This window comes from Carcharodon carcharias, chromosome 1 (genome assembly GCF_017639515.1).
Source record: "Carcharodon carcharias isolate sCarCar2 chromosome 1, sCarCar2.pri, whole genome shotgun sequence".
NCBI lineage: Eukaryota > Metazoa > Chordata > Chondrichthyes > Lamniformes > Lamnidae > Carcharodon > Carcharodon carcharias.
In genome coordinates, this window is record NC_054467.1 from 235,294,810 (window position 1) to 235,309,867 (window position 15,058).

The 15,058-nt window shown below is 42.2% G+C and overlaps 1 protein-coding gene across 6 annotated transcripts in view; it reads right to left on the minus strand.

The window, feature by feature from the left end:
* The window catches only part of reep1 (receptor accessory protein 1), a 108,935-nt gene that overhangs the window by 18,529 nt on the left and 75,348 nt on the right, over positions 1-15,058 (minus strand). For 2 of the 6 annotated variants that reach the window (XM_041185388.1, XM_041185409.1), the window contains 2 exons: positions 8,914-8,949; positions 1,703-1,848 (listed from right to left, as the gene is read on the minus strand). The exons of 1 other annotated variant lie outside the window; for it this stretch is intronic. In XM_041185388.1, the coding sequence (XP_041041322.1) occupies positions 1,703-1,848; positions 8,914-8,949 (182 nt within the window). Of the gene's footprint in view, positions 1-1,702; positions 1,871-7,461; positions 7,608-8,913; positions 8,950-15,058 lie in introns of those variants that run through there. 3 more of the 6 variants (XM_041185418.1, XM_041185435.1, XM_041185399.1) reach the window with 3 other exon arrangements.

A 15,058-nucleotide genomic window follows, 5' to 3' on the forward strand; every position in this document is an offset into this window, starting at 1 on the left:
AACAGAGTTATGATCACTATCTGCAAAATGTTCCCCCACTGATACCTCTACCACTTGCCCAGCTTCATTCCTTGAAATTAAGTCCAGGACCACCCCCTCTTTTGTAGGACCTTCTGCATACTGGCTTGAAAAGCTCTCCTGTTTGCATTTTAAGAATTCTGCTCCCTCGAAATCCATCACACTATGATTAACGCAGTTAATGTTGGGGAAATTGAAATCCCCCACTATTACTACGCTATTATTTTTACACTTCTCTGATATGCCTACATATCTGCTCTTCTATTTCTCTCTGACTGTTTGGGGGTCTATGGACACTCCCAGCAATGTGATTGCACCTTTTTTGTTTTTCAGTTCTACTCATTTGGCTTCATTTGAGGAGCCTTCTAAGATGTCATCCCTCCTTACTGCTGTAATCAATTCCTTGATCCAAGTTGCGATACCCACTCCTCTTTTACCTCCTTCCCTGTCTCACATAAAGACCCTATATCCTGGAATATTGAGCTGCCAATCCTGCCCCTCTCTCAACCATGTCTCTGTGACAGCAATGGCATTTATCAAATAAAATATTGAAAATATTCCTCCTCCCCAAAAAGGGTAGAATTTGGCTTTGCCATCTTCTCATATAAACGGGGTTCAATCTATCAGTGCCTCCAAATGGAGTCTGAATATTTACATTCCTTGTTGCTGCTTGGCTTGACACACTTTATATTCGGCTTATAAGTCGATCCCCATTTTTGGAAAGATTTTTCATAGCTTCAAAGGTCAACTTATACACTGCGATCTATGGTAAGCAGTGCAGAGAAGGTTCACTCAGCTGATTCCTGGGATGAGGGGGATTGTCTTATGAGGAAATGTTGAGACTATACTGATTGGAGTTTAGAAGAATGAGACAATCTTATTGAAACATAAGATTCTTAGGGGACTTGACAGGGTAGATGCTGAGAGGATCCCCTCCCCCCCACAGGGGAATCTAGAACTAAGGGACACGGTTTCAAAATAAGGAGTCTCTCAATTAAGATGGAGATGAAGAAGAATTTCTTCTCTCGGAGGGTTGTTAGTCTTTGGAATTCTCTTCCCCAGATTGTAGTGAAGGCTGGGTCATTGACTATATTCAAGGTTCAATTAGACAGATTTTTGATCGGCAATGGAGTCAAGGGTGGGGGCAGCAGGCAGGAAAGTTGAGCTGAGGCCACATTCAGATCAGCCAATGACCTTATTGAATGGCAGAGCAGGCTCGATGGGCCGAATGGCCTACTCCTGCTCCTATTTCTTTTGATATTATCTTATAGAGTACCCAGTGTTTTGTGTTTAATCGTAACTTATGAAGTCGATGCTAAATTAAATCACATTGGTTGGAAAAATTCTAAAGATAAACATTTCCTTGATTTCATCAATTAGAGTAACAAGCAAGCTGTAGTGATTTGCATCAGGAAAGGATAAGGGGGTAGATTTTCTTTCATTTCACTTGACAAGGAACAACCAGAATCGATCATTTTGACAAAACCTTCAGGTCAAAACTTTACTTCTACATTCGGCAGAGCTCAGTTTACCACATAAAGCTGAATTAGCACGAAAAAACAGCTTGTCACAAAAAGTAAAGACATCCACTAAATCACTTGAAAGATGGACCTTGCTTGACTAGACGGTCCACTTCTCTAATTCACTCAAGAGACAACTCCACAGAGCAGGTCCAGTGTCATACCTCAGGACGTTGCATCTTTTTTCTAAGTGGTTTATGGGGGCGATTGAGCACGGCTCCTGTTATCTCCTCATCAGAATCCTCTACTGCTTTAGTCTTATACTGCTCTTCATCTGACCTTGGACCCTGATCAATATTTACTTCATCACCTTTTAGCGTCCAGTTAACAAGCTAAGAGGTGAAGAAAAGGAATGTAAAAATAAAACAAATAAAATAATTGTTGGTTTAATAATGGCCTTAAGGATATGCTACTGACACCAAAAGCCAAGCATGCTTAGTTAGTGTTATCTTGAAAACACAAAAGCCGCAATCTCTTCACATGAAAACTTACCAATCTCTGGAATGCCATTCCGGTTAAGGTGGTAGAGGCAAACGATTTAAAATCGGTTAAATGTTGTGATGCAACAATTTTCAGATTTAACATAAAAATATAAGGGCGATTATGGCTGGGCAATAGCTGGCCATGCCAATGATACCCACATCCCAAGAACAATTAAAAAAATCTTATTTATTTTGAGGAATCAAAAACTGATAAAATGAGGTGAAATTATGTGGGAGGAGGCTCGTGTGGAGCATTAACATTGGCATAGATCAATTGAGTCAAATGGCTTGTTTCAGTGCTGTATATTCCATGCAATGGTAAATGAAATTTTAATAAACTTGAAATACATAATATAAGCACAGAAGGTGGCCATTTAGCCTATTAAGTCTGTGCCAACTTGAACATCTCAATTAAATCCCCCTTTAAAATCTTTTCCAATTCCTTCTCCAGTCTCTCCACAAAACTGAAGTCCCTCATCTGTGTTAACATTGGAATAAATCTCCTCTGCACCCTAAATCTCTCTCATCTCTGGTTCGGTTCACCATTGTTGCACCCGCTTTCTGCCAATTTTGCATTAAGAAACAGCTCAGCAAAATACCCTTTCCCTTTAAACCTGCACTACAACTAGACAGTCTATTGTATTAATTAACCCACTTGTAAGGATGACCGTACATTACTTTGCAGGTTGAATGAGCAAATTAAAAGGGACACCACCACTTTAAAAATGATTTGAGGCAAATGGCATGGGATGACCAACAGAAGCGAGATACAACAGCTGCTGGAAACGGTTCAGCCAAGAAAGTTATTCTAACACAATAATCTTACTGTTGGGGACAGGTCGACACTGAACAGCAAAACATGAAGCGAATCAAACATTGGCTTGGTTCCAGTTGTAAAACTGTGAGCCTGCTCTGAGTGAAAGTGCCAGTTTGCAGCAGAAGCAGAGAAGACCTTCCTCCTCAAAAACAAAATTACCTGGAAAAACTCAGCAGTTCTGGCAGCATCGGCGGAGAAGAAAAGAGTTGACGTTTCGAGTCCTCATGATTCTTCCAGAGTTCTGTGGAAGGGTCGTGAGGACTTGAAACGTCAACTCTTTTCTTCTCCACCGATGCTGCCAGACCTGCTGAGTTTTTCCAGGTAATTCTGTTTTTGTTTTGGATTTCCAGCATCCGCAGTTTTTTTGTTTTTAAGACCTTCCTCCTGTTTGTGTAAGCATCCATAGCAACACTGAGCACAAGTAGAGCAGCAAGACACAAGCAAGCCTATTCCAAAGCACATATTGAGCTAGTGTTGTCGAATGAGTATTTTTCAAAAATGGAATCGAAATATATTTGGGCATGATTTCTTTAAATAATTAATTGCACTTGAGATGCTTGGTCTGCCAATGGGTTTCCATTTAACTGTTGATAGATTGTTATGAAATATTGTTTACACAAAACCACCGATAAGTAGCTTGAAGCTAAATTGGATAACCTGCCTCAGTGGCCATAAACAAGGAAATTACAATTAAATTGTTAATTTAGCATTTCATAAGCATAACACTACCACAATGACTGTGCACTAATACCATTCAGCAGCACCACCCCAGGCAAGAACACTCAGCAGCTAATGAAGGAACATATTCATTATAGCCAATGGGAAGCCAGGCTATAATTCTTTACTAACTAAAGACAGTTCATGCAGACTGATAAAACTTACACAAACGTTCCAGGTTGTTGATGGAGAATGAAGAGATGGAAAAAGAGTCGGAAGAAGAAAGCAAAGATGTAACATGATAAGGTTACAACGCAATAAACATTCCACCCCCTGAACGCATGAACTTCTTGCTAGAGAATGCTTTCACGTGGTTGGTTGCCTTATTGTCCCTCAGCCATGTGATTATTATTCAAGCGTGAGCCTGGAGAATAGGCTTATTTGTCTTTGCTTAGCACAGATTACATGTCACCCAGGCGTCAACTCTTTCAGCAGGGGTTGCTCAGTTGTAACAACTGTTTGATACTCCTCTCCTGGGGTGCCAAAGTCAATTGTAATGCCCTGCATGACACCTAGCCTGAGATCAGCTACCTCAGCACAAGCCAGGGTACCAGTTCTGGGCGCTTCATGGGTCTGTACATCTTATCGATTCATTTAGTCCCACTCACTGAGGCATCAGGACAGACAAGGTGCATCCCTCTATGATAAATTTCATGCAAAAATTCCTCACATTTAAAAATAAAAACTATAAGGCTAGCTTAAAAATCAAAATAATGAACTGTGTGTGAATAATTCCTAAATTTGTTAACATCGAACTAATAACGATGGAGGGGATAACAGTTCTTGATAAACCATAACTTGAATTCTAATAACTCAAGGACACCCATTGATTCCTGTGCATGTCAACCCCCGTACAGTAATCCCAGGCCCAGCAGTAAGTTCTACCTTTTGTTTAAAGTTAAGTCATGGGGCAGAAGCTGTGGGATTGTAACAGTAAAGATACAACATACAGAATATATAGGAGCATGCGCTGGATAGAATAGTGGGGGGATGCTGGAATTGAAATTGGACAGACTGCATGAGAAAGAGAGAGAGAAAGCTGTAGATACATCAGGAAAGAAGAGGGACGATGGTGCAAGTATTGTAGGAAACACAGGTCCATAATTTTAGTCATTTGGTTACTCCTAAAGGTGGACAGACTTGGAGTCCACAAGCTGCAGCACTTACACTGATATTCAACACATGGATTTTGGTATATTTTGGAGTTAATCCAAAGTAGGGATGAGGAGATTGTCCTTCAAATATCACTCGATTGCTTTAAATTGTTTGAGGAGCAAATCTTCAATTCATTGTCATTGGGCTAGACTTTACACTCCCCAGCCAGAGGGTTTGAAGGCAGGAGGGGATGTAAAACAGTCGGTGTCCTACCTGCCAGCTACCCACCCGCCTCTGACCTGTCTGAAACTTTATGGGGTGGGGGTAGGCATCGAGGGTCTATTCAGGCCAATTTGATCTGCGGCGGTGGGAGGTCCATGTTATGAGGGAAGTCTGGCAGCTTTAGCTATGCAGACTGGACAAGGGGGTCAATGGTTTGGAAGAGCCTTCTTTGCTGGCCCCGTGGGCCAATCGGAGGCACCCCCTAAAGGTCATTCCCCCCCTTTAACCCTCCCCCAAGCCACTTGATGCCAGCCCCCCACCCCACTCCCCCATCAACTTTTTCTCCCTCACCCAACTCGCTGAGACCCCTGGCCCTGGATTTACTGGGCTCCTCGACACGGTGGGACTGCCTGTAGTCCCAGAAATGGTCACCACTCCCGGTTGGTGCTGCTGGGACTACAGACCTGCTGGCCATCAGCTCTCAAAGGCAGGACTTAGAGAAAGAGAATAGAGTCTCACCTTAAAGCAATTAACACTGCTCCCAGCATTGAATTGCTGTGGAGCAGCCATCGGGATCTGGGCGGGATCCCCCTACAATTTTTTATCCGGGGGTGAGGGGGAGGGAACCATATAGAGTCATGGAAAGAGTGTGAGCAAAGTCATTAAGATATTTCATTTGACTTAACCATTTATTAATACAAACAAGTGCCACCATGTGGTGTCATTTTCAGCAACTGAAGTTAGCATCCATAATGCACACCAGTACAGTCAGAATAATTACTTAACACAATTATTTTCAATCCCTTGCAGAGAGCAGTTGTTAAATCCAACTCAAGCTCATTCATGCTTGTGTAGTTAAAGGTTAATGGTAGATAAGTGGGATAAAGACTACCTTCCTGTTTAAACCTGGAGGTGAGGCCTAGAAATTAGACCACAGCCTGACTGTTCATTGGATATCTGTTGTGCGTGCAAATTTTGCGTTGGATGAGCACTACATGCCAATCTGGTTAGAGTGCCCTGGAGTGGTTCAGGATGCTCACCCGAAACTAGTATCAGGCTCCTTTCCAATGCAAATCCAAGGTCCAATTCCAGTTTCAGGTACCATTCCCATATGCAACCGTGACTTACTGCAACATGAACTGTGCACCCATTGGTCACACAGGCATAGCGCTGAAACTAGGGATCCTTTGAGGGGCAGCTGGAGGCTGCTATGTGCTACATAAATGCAAATTTTAAAAAACATTCTCTTCCTGCTTCCATGTTGAGACTGCAGCCAGCCATCGCTCACAGAATCACAGAACCGTAACGGCAGAGAAGGAAGCCATTTGGCCCATCACGTCTGCACCGGCTCTCCAAATGAGCATTTGGAGCCCTGCTCTCCACCTGTCCCCATCTGATCTCAACTCACATACACTTGAGGACCGCCAGAATTTGGTCACAATCCAAATTCGACCCTTGAGTGTCATTGGGGTATGGGGCACACCATAGTCAACCCAATCTTGTCCCTACCTGCCCCCTTTAACTGTAGGTTTATGGCCAGGAACCCTGGCAGTTTTCCTACAACAGGCGCTGAGGCCAATTTCAATGACTTGGTTGCTGTATTGGCAGAAATCAATGAATGCAGCAATAACTGGCTTCTGTAACATCATCTTTTCAAATCCTTTTCTTAATTTAATATTCATGAATAGCTGTGGCTCAATGCAAATTATTTCCCTTTAGTTCTGTTTATGAGATAATTTCCCTTCACTTCTGTTTATGAACTAAAATGTGCCTGGAAATTCCCATGGAATCCACTGCAATTTAATTTGTTGTAAACTCACAGTGACATTGTCAAAAAAAAGAGAATGCTTGCTTTCTGCCAACACCACCAGGGGCTTCTCCTGGGCCAGTGCAGCACTCTGGAAAAGGCCATTTGCAAAAACTGAATCGTGTAAACCATATAAAATTCTACAGATAGTGGGAAGCAGGCTTCATGCTGAGTTCATGATGTTTATAAGTTGACTCAGCATACTATCTTCGGCGTTGTTTGTGCATTAGCCTTTCACTAACATTCTCACTTCATAAAAACCTCCTCTGACAATATAGGAGATAGCTTTTATCCATGAATCAGAACATCTACTTCACTGAAAGAACACATTTTTAAAGAAGGTATGAGTTATTTTCAGTCCCTAACAAAAGGCTGTGGTTGACCTGCTCTTGTGAATCATATTGTTGAGCCTTTTGACATGCTAAAGAGTGAGAGAGAGAGATGGAGGGGACAAATCAATCTAGATGCCCTGTAAGGATCAGATAGCATCTCCTCCCTCAATAATTGCCAGCTGGTATGGAAATTGCTCTAAAGTTCCCCTCTGTATATCACCTGGTAAAAGATATGCTTAAATTCATTTTTCTGCCTTAAGATACAGGCTTGTGCCAGACTCTTGGCAGTTTTCCCAAAGCCAAGTTACACTCCACAGAACTCAAGTGGTCCAGCAGCAGAGGACTGACTATTATCTGGAGTATTAGATGTTTTCTTTTGCTCCTGCAATGACCTCCTCCCCTATGGTCCTGCATAGCATTGTCAGCCATGGATCAGTGGCAACACTCTCACCTCTGAGTTAGAAGGTCATGGGTTTAAACTAGGACTTGAGCACAAAAATCAAGACTGAAAATCCAGTGCAGAACTGAGGGAGTGATACGCCGTTGGAGGTGTTGCCTTGTCTAAGATGTTAAACCAAGGTCCTGACTGCACCCGCTCTGAAAAAGAGCAGAGGAGTTATAATATAAACAGAAAATGCTGAAAATACTCAGCAGGTCAAAAGAATTATCACTGGGGTCTTGGCCATAATTTATCCTTCAATCAACATCACAAAAATTGATTGTTGCATCAGCACATTGATATTTGTGGGAGCTTGCTGTGTGCAAATTGGCTGCCATGTTTCCTACATGGCAACAGTATGTAGCACTTTGGGACATGCTGTGAAAGGTGCAATATAAACGCAAGTCATTCTTTTTTTCTTGCAGGCACTTACAGTGACTGGGGTTCAGTTCCATCAGCAGAAGCCAATCTCCTGTGCGTTGCCTGAGTGGCCATTCTCATGTGTAAACCCAAGTCAGTTTTGGCAGGCTACCTGGCACGGAGAGCATGAAGGCTTATCAGTCTCGTCCTCATTTAGGGCCAGGTTTTGTGGTCCTGAAATGGGACCAAAAGGAAGTGGGACAGCAAAAGAAGGCGGCCGCCGAGTGGCGCAGGCGGAACATCCTGCATCCGTTTCTGCCGGCAGCCATTCTGCACTTGCAGGAAACGGCACGGCAAAGGAAGCCCAACCCTAGCACAAAGCCCAAGGTCAGACCTTGCTTTTGAAAGCCCTCTGCGATCCCATCCAGTGTGAAGAGGTGGGAACAGAAGCAGTACAGGAGGCCAGGGAACTTCTTGAAAAGGTAAGTTAAAGGATTTTTAAGGGCTTAAGGTTGGCACTGGAGGCACGTTCACAATAAGGGAGATCAGTCGGGAGGGGGACGACTCCATATAAAAACAGCCAAATTTTGGACTAGCATCCTTTTTGGTGAGACCTCGCTCAAAGGGCCCAGTAGGCTCATATCTGCACTTTTTAAGTGCAGGCAACTGAAGCTCAAAACTGTTGTCATTCCTCCTTCTGTTCTGTATGATTCTATGAATGCGTGGAGAACCGGAATAGAATCCCAGAGGCAGGTAAAGCTAGGTGTAGCAACTTATTGCTGCCTCCACTAAAAGCAGATAACTCAGTACAGATCAGGACACAAGATTAGAACTTTTGTGGTCCTCATAACTATAGTGTTACATGCAGAAATGCATTTTTCAACTGAACCATCAGGAAAGTCATGCCACCAGACAACTATGGAGCAACACCAGAAAGGCCTGAGTCCATGTTAGTGATTTTGGTTTTAATATTGCAATCCATCCTTCAATCCAACTAATTGCAATGTTACTATAGCCACCAGGTTAGTCAACACAATCAACAGCTCAAACAGTACGAGCCCACGATGAATTCCGCAGCTTCATTCCCAAAATCTTATGACTTACCTGTTATTATATTGAAAATGATGCCATTTTTAAAAACTGGGGGAAAAAATAGGAATATCGATGGAAAAACATTCACCAACCCAAATTAAACAATTGGCAGATCAGCGAAGGAGCACAAATCAGCATGGAAATAAGAGAAACAGGATATTCCAGTGTAGGTAAAATCTTGTCCTGGCCATCATGCTCCTTCAAGAAGAGATCAACTGGTTATTCACCTCATTGCTGTATGTGAGGATCTTGGTATGCAAAATGGTTGCCATGTGGTTTTGCCTAAAGCAGTAAATAAACTTTGAAAATAATTCATTGTATTTAATGCCCTTTCTCAATGATGTGATCAGAAGCTTTGCAAAAACAGATCTTTCTCTCACACAAGCTTATGACCTGCAGACAAAATGAAAAATTGGAGAGCTTCAACAGTATAAAATATGCTTAACATCTATTGGCGCAGAGCCCATATTAGCCTTACACAAATTTATGGAAACTAAAGAAATGTATTTATGGCCAATTGATGCCTCGAGGATGTAGTATTTCTCAGAGCGATCTGTTTCGGTGAAAGTAAGCTGTGTTCAACTAAAAGCAGATGCCACAACGTTTTACTGTATCAGAAAGGGAAACTTTCAATCACCTTCATGATACATGTTGATGATTACTTATGGGGTGGCGCTGTGGAATTTGAAAAACATGTTATTAATAAGATTAAAATGGAACTTAAAATGAGAAGTTAGGCTTTAGCGGCTTTTAAATATATTGGTTTAGAAATTAAACAATAGGTCTGGAGTAACTTTGAATCAGCAATCCTACTTAGGCAGTGTCAACTCGTATCCTGATTAATCATGCTAGGTTATCACAGAAAGGTTATTTCAATCTAAAGAAGAAGCAGCGCAGTTGTGAAGTCAGTTGAATTAATAGTGCACTCAGAGAAGACCAGGTGCTACTGGAACTAAGTACTATGATGAAGCACTCTAAAGTCGAGGATGTTTTAAGGGAAAATAAAGCATTAAAAAGTTAAATATGAAGAAACGTGCACTTAAGTTTCCACCCTTGTGTGATCCAAAGAACATGGAATTAGTTATTCTCATGCTAATCTTCCTGATGGGTATTCCAATGCAGTGGGTTTCATACTATTTTTTAGTGGATGGGAATGGAAAATGTTGCCCATTAGCATGGGATGCTAAGAAAATAAAAAGAATTGCTAAAAGTACTTTAGCTGCAGAAACCCTGGCTCCTGTGGAAGTAGTGAACAAGATTGTATTTGTCAAATATTTTAGGGGTGTATTAAAAACAGCTTGCCCTTTGAATGTTACATAGATAATCACCACTTGTGGGATAATGTTCACTCAGCAAAAAGTGTAAGTGAGAAAATATTAAGAATTGACCTTGCTAACTTGAAACAAATGTCAGAAAAAAAAATAAATCTCCAAGATCAAATGGATTGATGTAAATCATCAATTATCTGATTATTTCACAAAAAGGAGTGCTTTTGTACCAAAAGATTATTGGGGTCCTAAAAATATGGCATCTTGTAACGTAATGTTTTATAGAAAATATGGAAAATCATTTTTTACTTCCTCAATTTGTTTTGAAATATTGTTTGAGAATACTATTTAAGTTTTGTTTAAGAAAGAAGAAAGGGAATTGGTTAATCGTATGAATTAAGGTTGTGTCTACAAATGGGGGGCACTCATTGGATAACAACTTGTGCACATGTGAAGATACACTCATTGACACCGGTGGTGGGTTGTAGATTTAGGAGCTATACATTTATAATGTCTCACTTTGTGAATAAATCTAAGACTGAGTAAAGATTGATTTCTGGTCTCCTCCTTCACTAACTGGCTATAAGAAGCTTACTGGGGAGGCGATGGCGCATTGGTATTGTTGCTGGATTAGTATTCCAGAGACCCAGGGTAATGTTCTGGGGACCCTTGTCTGAATCCCGCCATGGAATTTGAATTCAATAAAAATCTGAAATTAAAAGTCTAATGATGATCATGAAACCATTGTCGATTGTTGTAAAAACCCATCTGGTTCACAAATGCCCTTTGGGGAAGGAAATCTGCTGTCCTTACCTGGTCTGGCCTACATATGACTCCAGGCCAACAGCAATGTGGTTGAATCTTAAATGCCCTCTGAAATGGCCTAGCAAGCCACTCAGTTGTAATAAACCGCTATAAAGTCACAAAAAAGAATGAAACCGGACAGACCACCCAGCATCGACCTAGGCACTGGAAATGACAATGGCAATCGCAGCCCTGCTGACTCTGCAAAGTCCTCCTTACTAACATCTGGGGGCTAGTGTCAAAATTGGGAGAGCTGTCTCACAGGCTAGTCAAGCAACAGCCTGACATAGTCACCTCACAGAATCATACCTTACAGATAAGGACCTGAGAAATTATTTGAATGGTGAATGAACAACTACAATAACTTGCATTTATATAGCTTTTCAAATAAAGAAATGTCTCCAAGCTTTTCTAAGGTGGAGAAGTGTTCATCAAGCTGCAAAGACAAACTTTAGTGGGGAGACAAGGGATCAGTTGAACATATTTTTTAGGAGGTTTGAAAAGAAAGAGCTGAAGTTGAAAAGGTGAAGTGACTTTGGGAGAGAGTTCCAAATGATGAAAGTGGTGGCAATGATTGGATCACCTAAGATATAGCAGAGGGGGTGAAAATATTCCAAAGTCACATGAGTGGAGGGTTTGAGCAGAGACTTAGGCATGAGAAAATCAATCAGCTAGGATACAGAAAAACCATGGAAATTCAACAGAAGAAAACAATGATTTTTAAGTCATCTCCTGGGATACAGTGAGCCAGAAGAGACTGACAAGGGTGGATAATGAGCTTGCAGGACTTTGTACTCTTCTGGGCTTGAAGCTTGTGAAAGGTAAACAAGGAAAAGGCAATTAACAGAGTACTTAAGAAGTTAATCCTGGAGATGATGAAACTGTCAATTAGTGTTTCAGCTTCATTTGTAAAAGGGATTTAGAGTACAGACTAAAACCAGTGATAAAGAGATTACCATTGGGGTCTGCAAATTGAGCTGTTCAGATTACACCAACTGAGACTGTTAATAAAATATCTGTCAGTGCAGCTGACACCTCATGTAGTAGGAATAACTGCAATTGGAACTGCAATTGGAATTGTCCAATTTTGTTGTGATTGGATTGACATTTTGAACCTCTCCAGTAAATGTCAAACTTGCCTTGAACTTATCTCAAACTCCACTGAAATCCACAGATATTCAACCTGTTTATGCTTTTAGATACATTTCTGACAAAACCTTGGCAGGTAAGTGAACACTTAGTTCAAACTTATTCCTGGAAATGTTACAGTGTTATACACTAACCTTGTACTAAGAAACTCCTTTAAACCCCCACCTATATTTTCTGCAACAATATACTTTATTCGTAAAATATCTAAAACTACATTACAAAACATTTCAAAATGATCATTACAGAAAGCGCAATGATATTCAAATTTTCTACATCGATCACGTTGCTCTCTGAGATGCTTCAATACAATTGTGATACATGCAACATTTACTGTATACATTCACTGTGAGTCATACAGTCCGAGGGGGTCTATACAATTCCCAGCTGCTCGGTGCACTATGGCTGAAAGGCCTTGTACAGCGATATTCCCCATTATGCTTCTGCGAAGGCTGCCCCAAATTTTAGTTCATCCTTCAGCACATAGTCCTAAACCTTGGAATGTGCCAGTCTGCAACACTCGGTTGGGTGCAACTCCAACTCTTCGTACTGGAAGACCAACAAGTTTCGGGCAGACCAAAGAGCATCTTTCACCGAGTTGATGATCCTCCAGCTGCAGCCGATGTTTGTCTTGGTGTGTGTCCCTGGGAACAGCTCACAGAGCACAGAGTCCTGTGTCATGCAGCTGCTCAGCATGAACCTCGATAAAACCACTGCATCTCTCTCCAGACCTTCTTTGCAAAAGCACATTCCAGAAGGAGGTGAACAACCATCTCTTCCCCACCGCAGCCACCTCAAGGGCAACGTGCAGGGGGTGGGGGGATGGGGGTGAGATTCTGGGCCTGTAGGAAGGATCTGACAGGGAGGGCCTTTCTCTCTTGGTGCTAGTTTGAGAGTTCTGACAAAGAGGCATTCTGCCAAATGAATTTGACAGTCTGCTCAGGGATCTACTATCTCCTCTTCCTACAGGGCCTCTAAGACAATACTTGCAGACCACTGCCCGATAGACTTGAGGCCAAAGGTGTTTTTCTGCATAAACTTTTCCACGATGAACAGGCCCCCATTTATTTCAAAATAGATATTCACACCATCACTTGGAAAAGTTACCTCAGTTATGCCATTACTTCTCCAACCCCTGCCCATCAACAGTTTGAGTGGGCTAAATTTCTAAAATGTAGGCTGCACCTAATTGGATAATTATATGACCCGGTTGTAATGCTGATGGGACCCATTGTACACAGGGTGCGGAATGAGTGAGGAGAACTGACCTTGTTTAAAATCACGGGCTCAGCCCATTTAAATATTCAACAAGGTCATCAAATTTAAATAATCCAGGCTGAAATTCCCAGTTCGGTACTGAGGGAATGACGTACTGTCAGAGGTACCTTCCTCCAGGTGAGCGGCTAAACCAATAAGCCATATGCCCTCTTAGAGGTGTATGTAATAGATCCCATGACATTATTTCAAATAGAAGGACGAGAGAGTTCTCCCCAATCTGAATATTTATCTCCCTCAACCTGAAATCATCAAAAGTGGAAAACCAGCGATGATACAGTGTCTCCATGAACTTTTGTGTCTCTGTTGGAAGGCAAGACTTGTGCCTCAAGACATGCGAGATGCAAATGTAATCACCTTGTACAAAAATAAAGGGGATCTCCTTGTTAAATATCGTGGGAAAGGCCTTTGCTCACATTACTCTGACCAGATTGTAGACCCTGGAGTCACGTATCTACCTTGAGTCTCAGCGCAGCTTCAGAACTGGCAGATCGACAGTTGACATGATTTTCTCACTTTGGCAGTTCTAGGAGAAGTGCAGCGCACAGCGCAGACCACTCTACCTTGCCTTCATAGACCTCACCAAGGCCTTTGACCTTGTCAACAGAAACAGACTTTGTAAACTGCTGTGGAAAATAGGATGCCCACCAGGACCTGTGGGTGTTATTTCTTCTTTCCACAAGAATTTGCAGTTTCCTCAGTTACAATGGAGCAACACAGGAGGCTTTCAAGATCAGCAGTGATGTAAGGGAGTTCTGCGTCCTTACGCCAACTCTCTTTAGCATTTTTTTTTACCATGCTGCTACTATACACTTTCAGTGACTTAAATTAAGGTGTCTACCTGCATGCCAGAGCTGATAGCAAGCAAGCCAAGTTCAACTTGGCAAGACTGCCTGCCGAGTGTGTAATGTCCTAGTCCATGAGTTGATCTTTACTGATAATGCTGCACTGGTATTCCATACTGAAGTTCAATTGCAACAGTTTGTAGATCAGTTCTCCCAGGCCTACGAGGAAGCTGGAGTGAAAATCAGTGTCAGGACGACCAAAGTTATGGGTCAGGATGTAGAGCCTCCACCTTCCATTAACATCAACAACCTCACTCTGGTGGTCATTCACAGCATCACATACCTAGGATCAACAATCAGCAGCAACCTGTCCCTTGATGCTGAATCAGCACCAGGATTGCCAAGGCCACAGCTCTCAGCTCAAAGTTGAGAGGTCGAGTGTGGGCCAACAACAAACTAACTGAAAATACAAAGCTCTGAGTGCACCAGGCTTGTGTTCTAAGCACCCTCCTTTACAGTAGTGAGGCATGGACAACTTACACAAGCCAAGAAAAGCAGCTGAACAGCTTCCACCTCCGCTGCCTCAGGTGAATATTGGGCATCTCCTGACAGGATAGAGTGTCGAATGTGAAAGCATACCAACATTACAGATAGTCCCAGCATGTTTTCCCTCTTGAGTCAGCAGTGACTCCGTTGTTTGGGTGATGTGAGCTGAATGGATGACAGCCACATTCAGGAGACATGCCCTACGGTGAGCATGAGACCAACAGGTCGCCCACGTCGGTGATATAAGGATGTTTCCAAGTGAGACCTCAAGCTGACCGGGATCAGATTCAATGCTGGGAACTCCTCACTGCTGACTGGAGTGCCTGGAGGCAA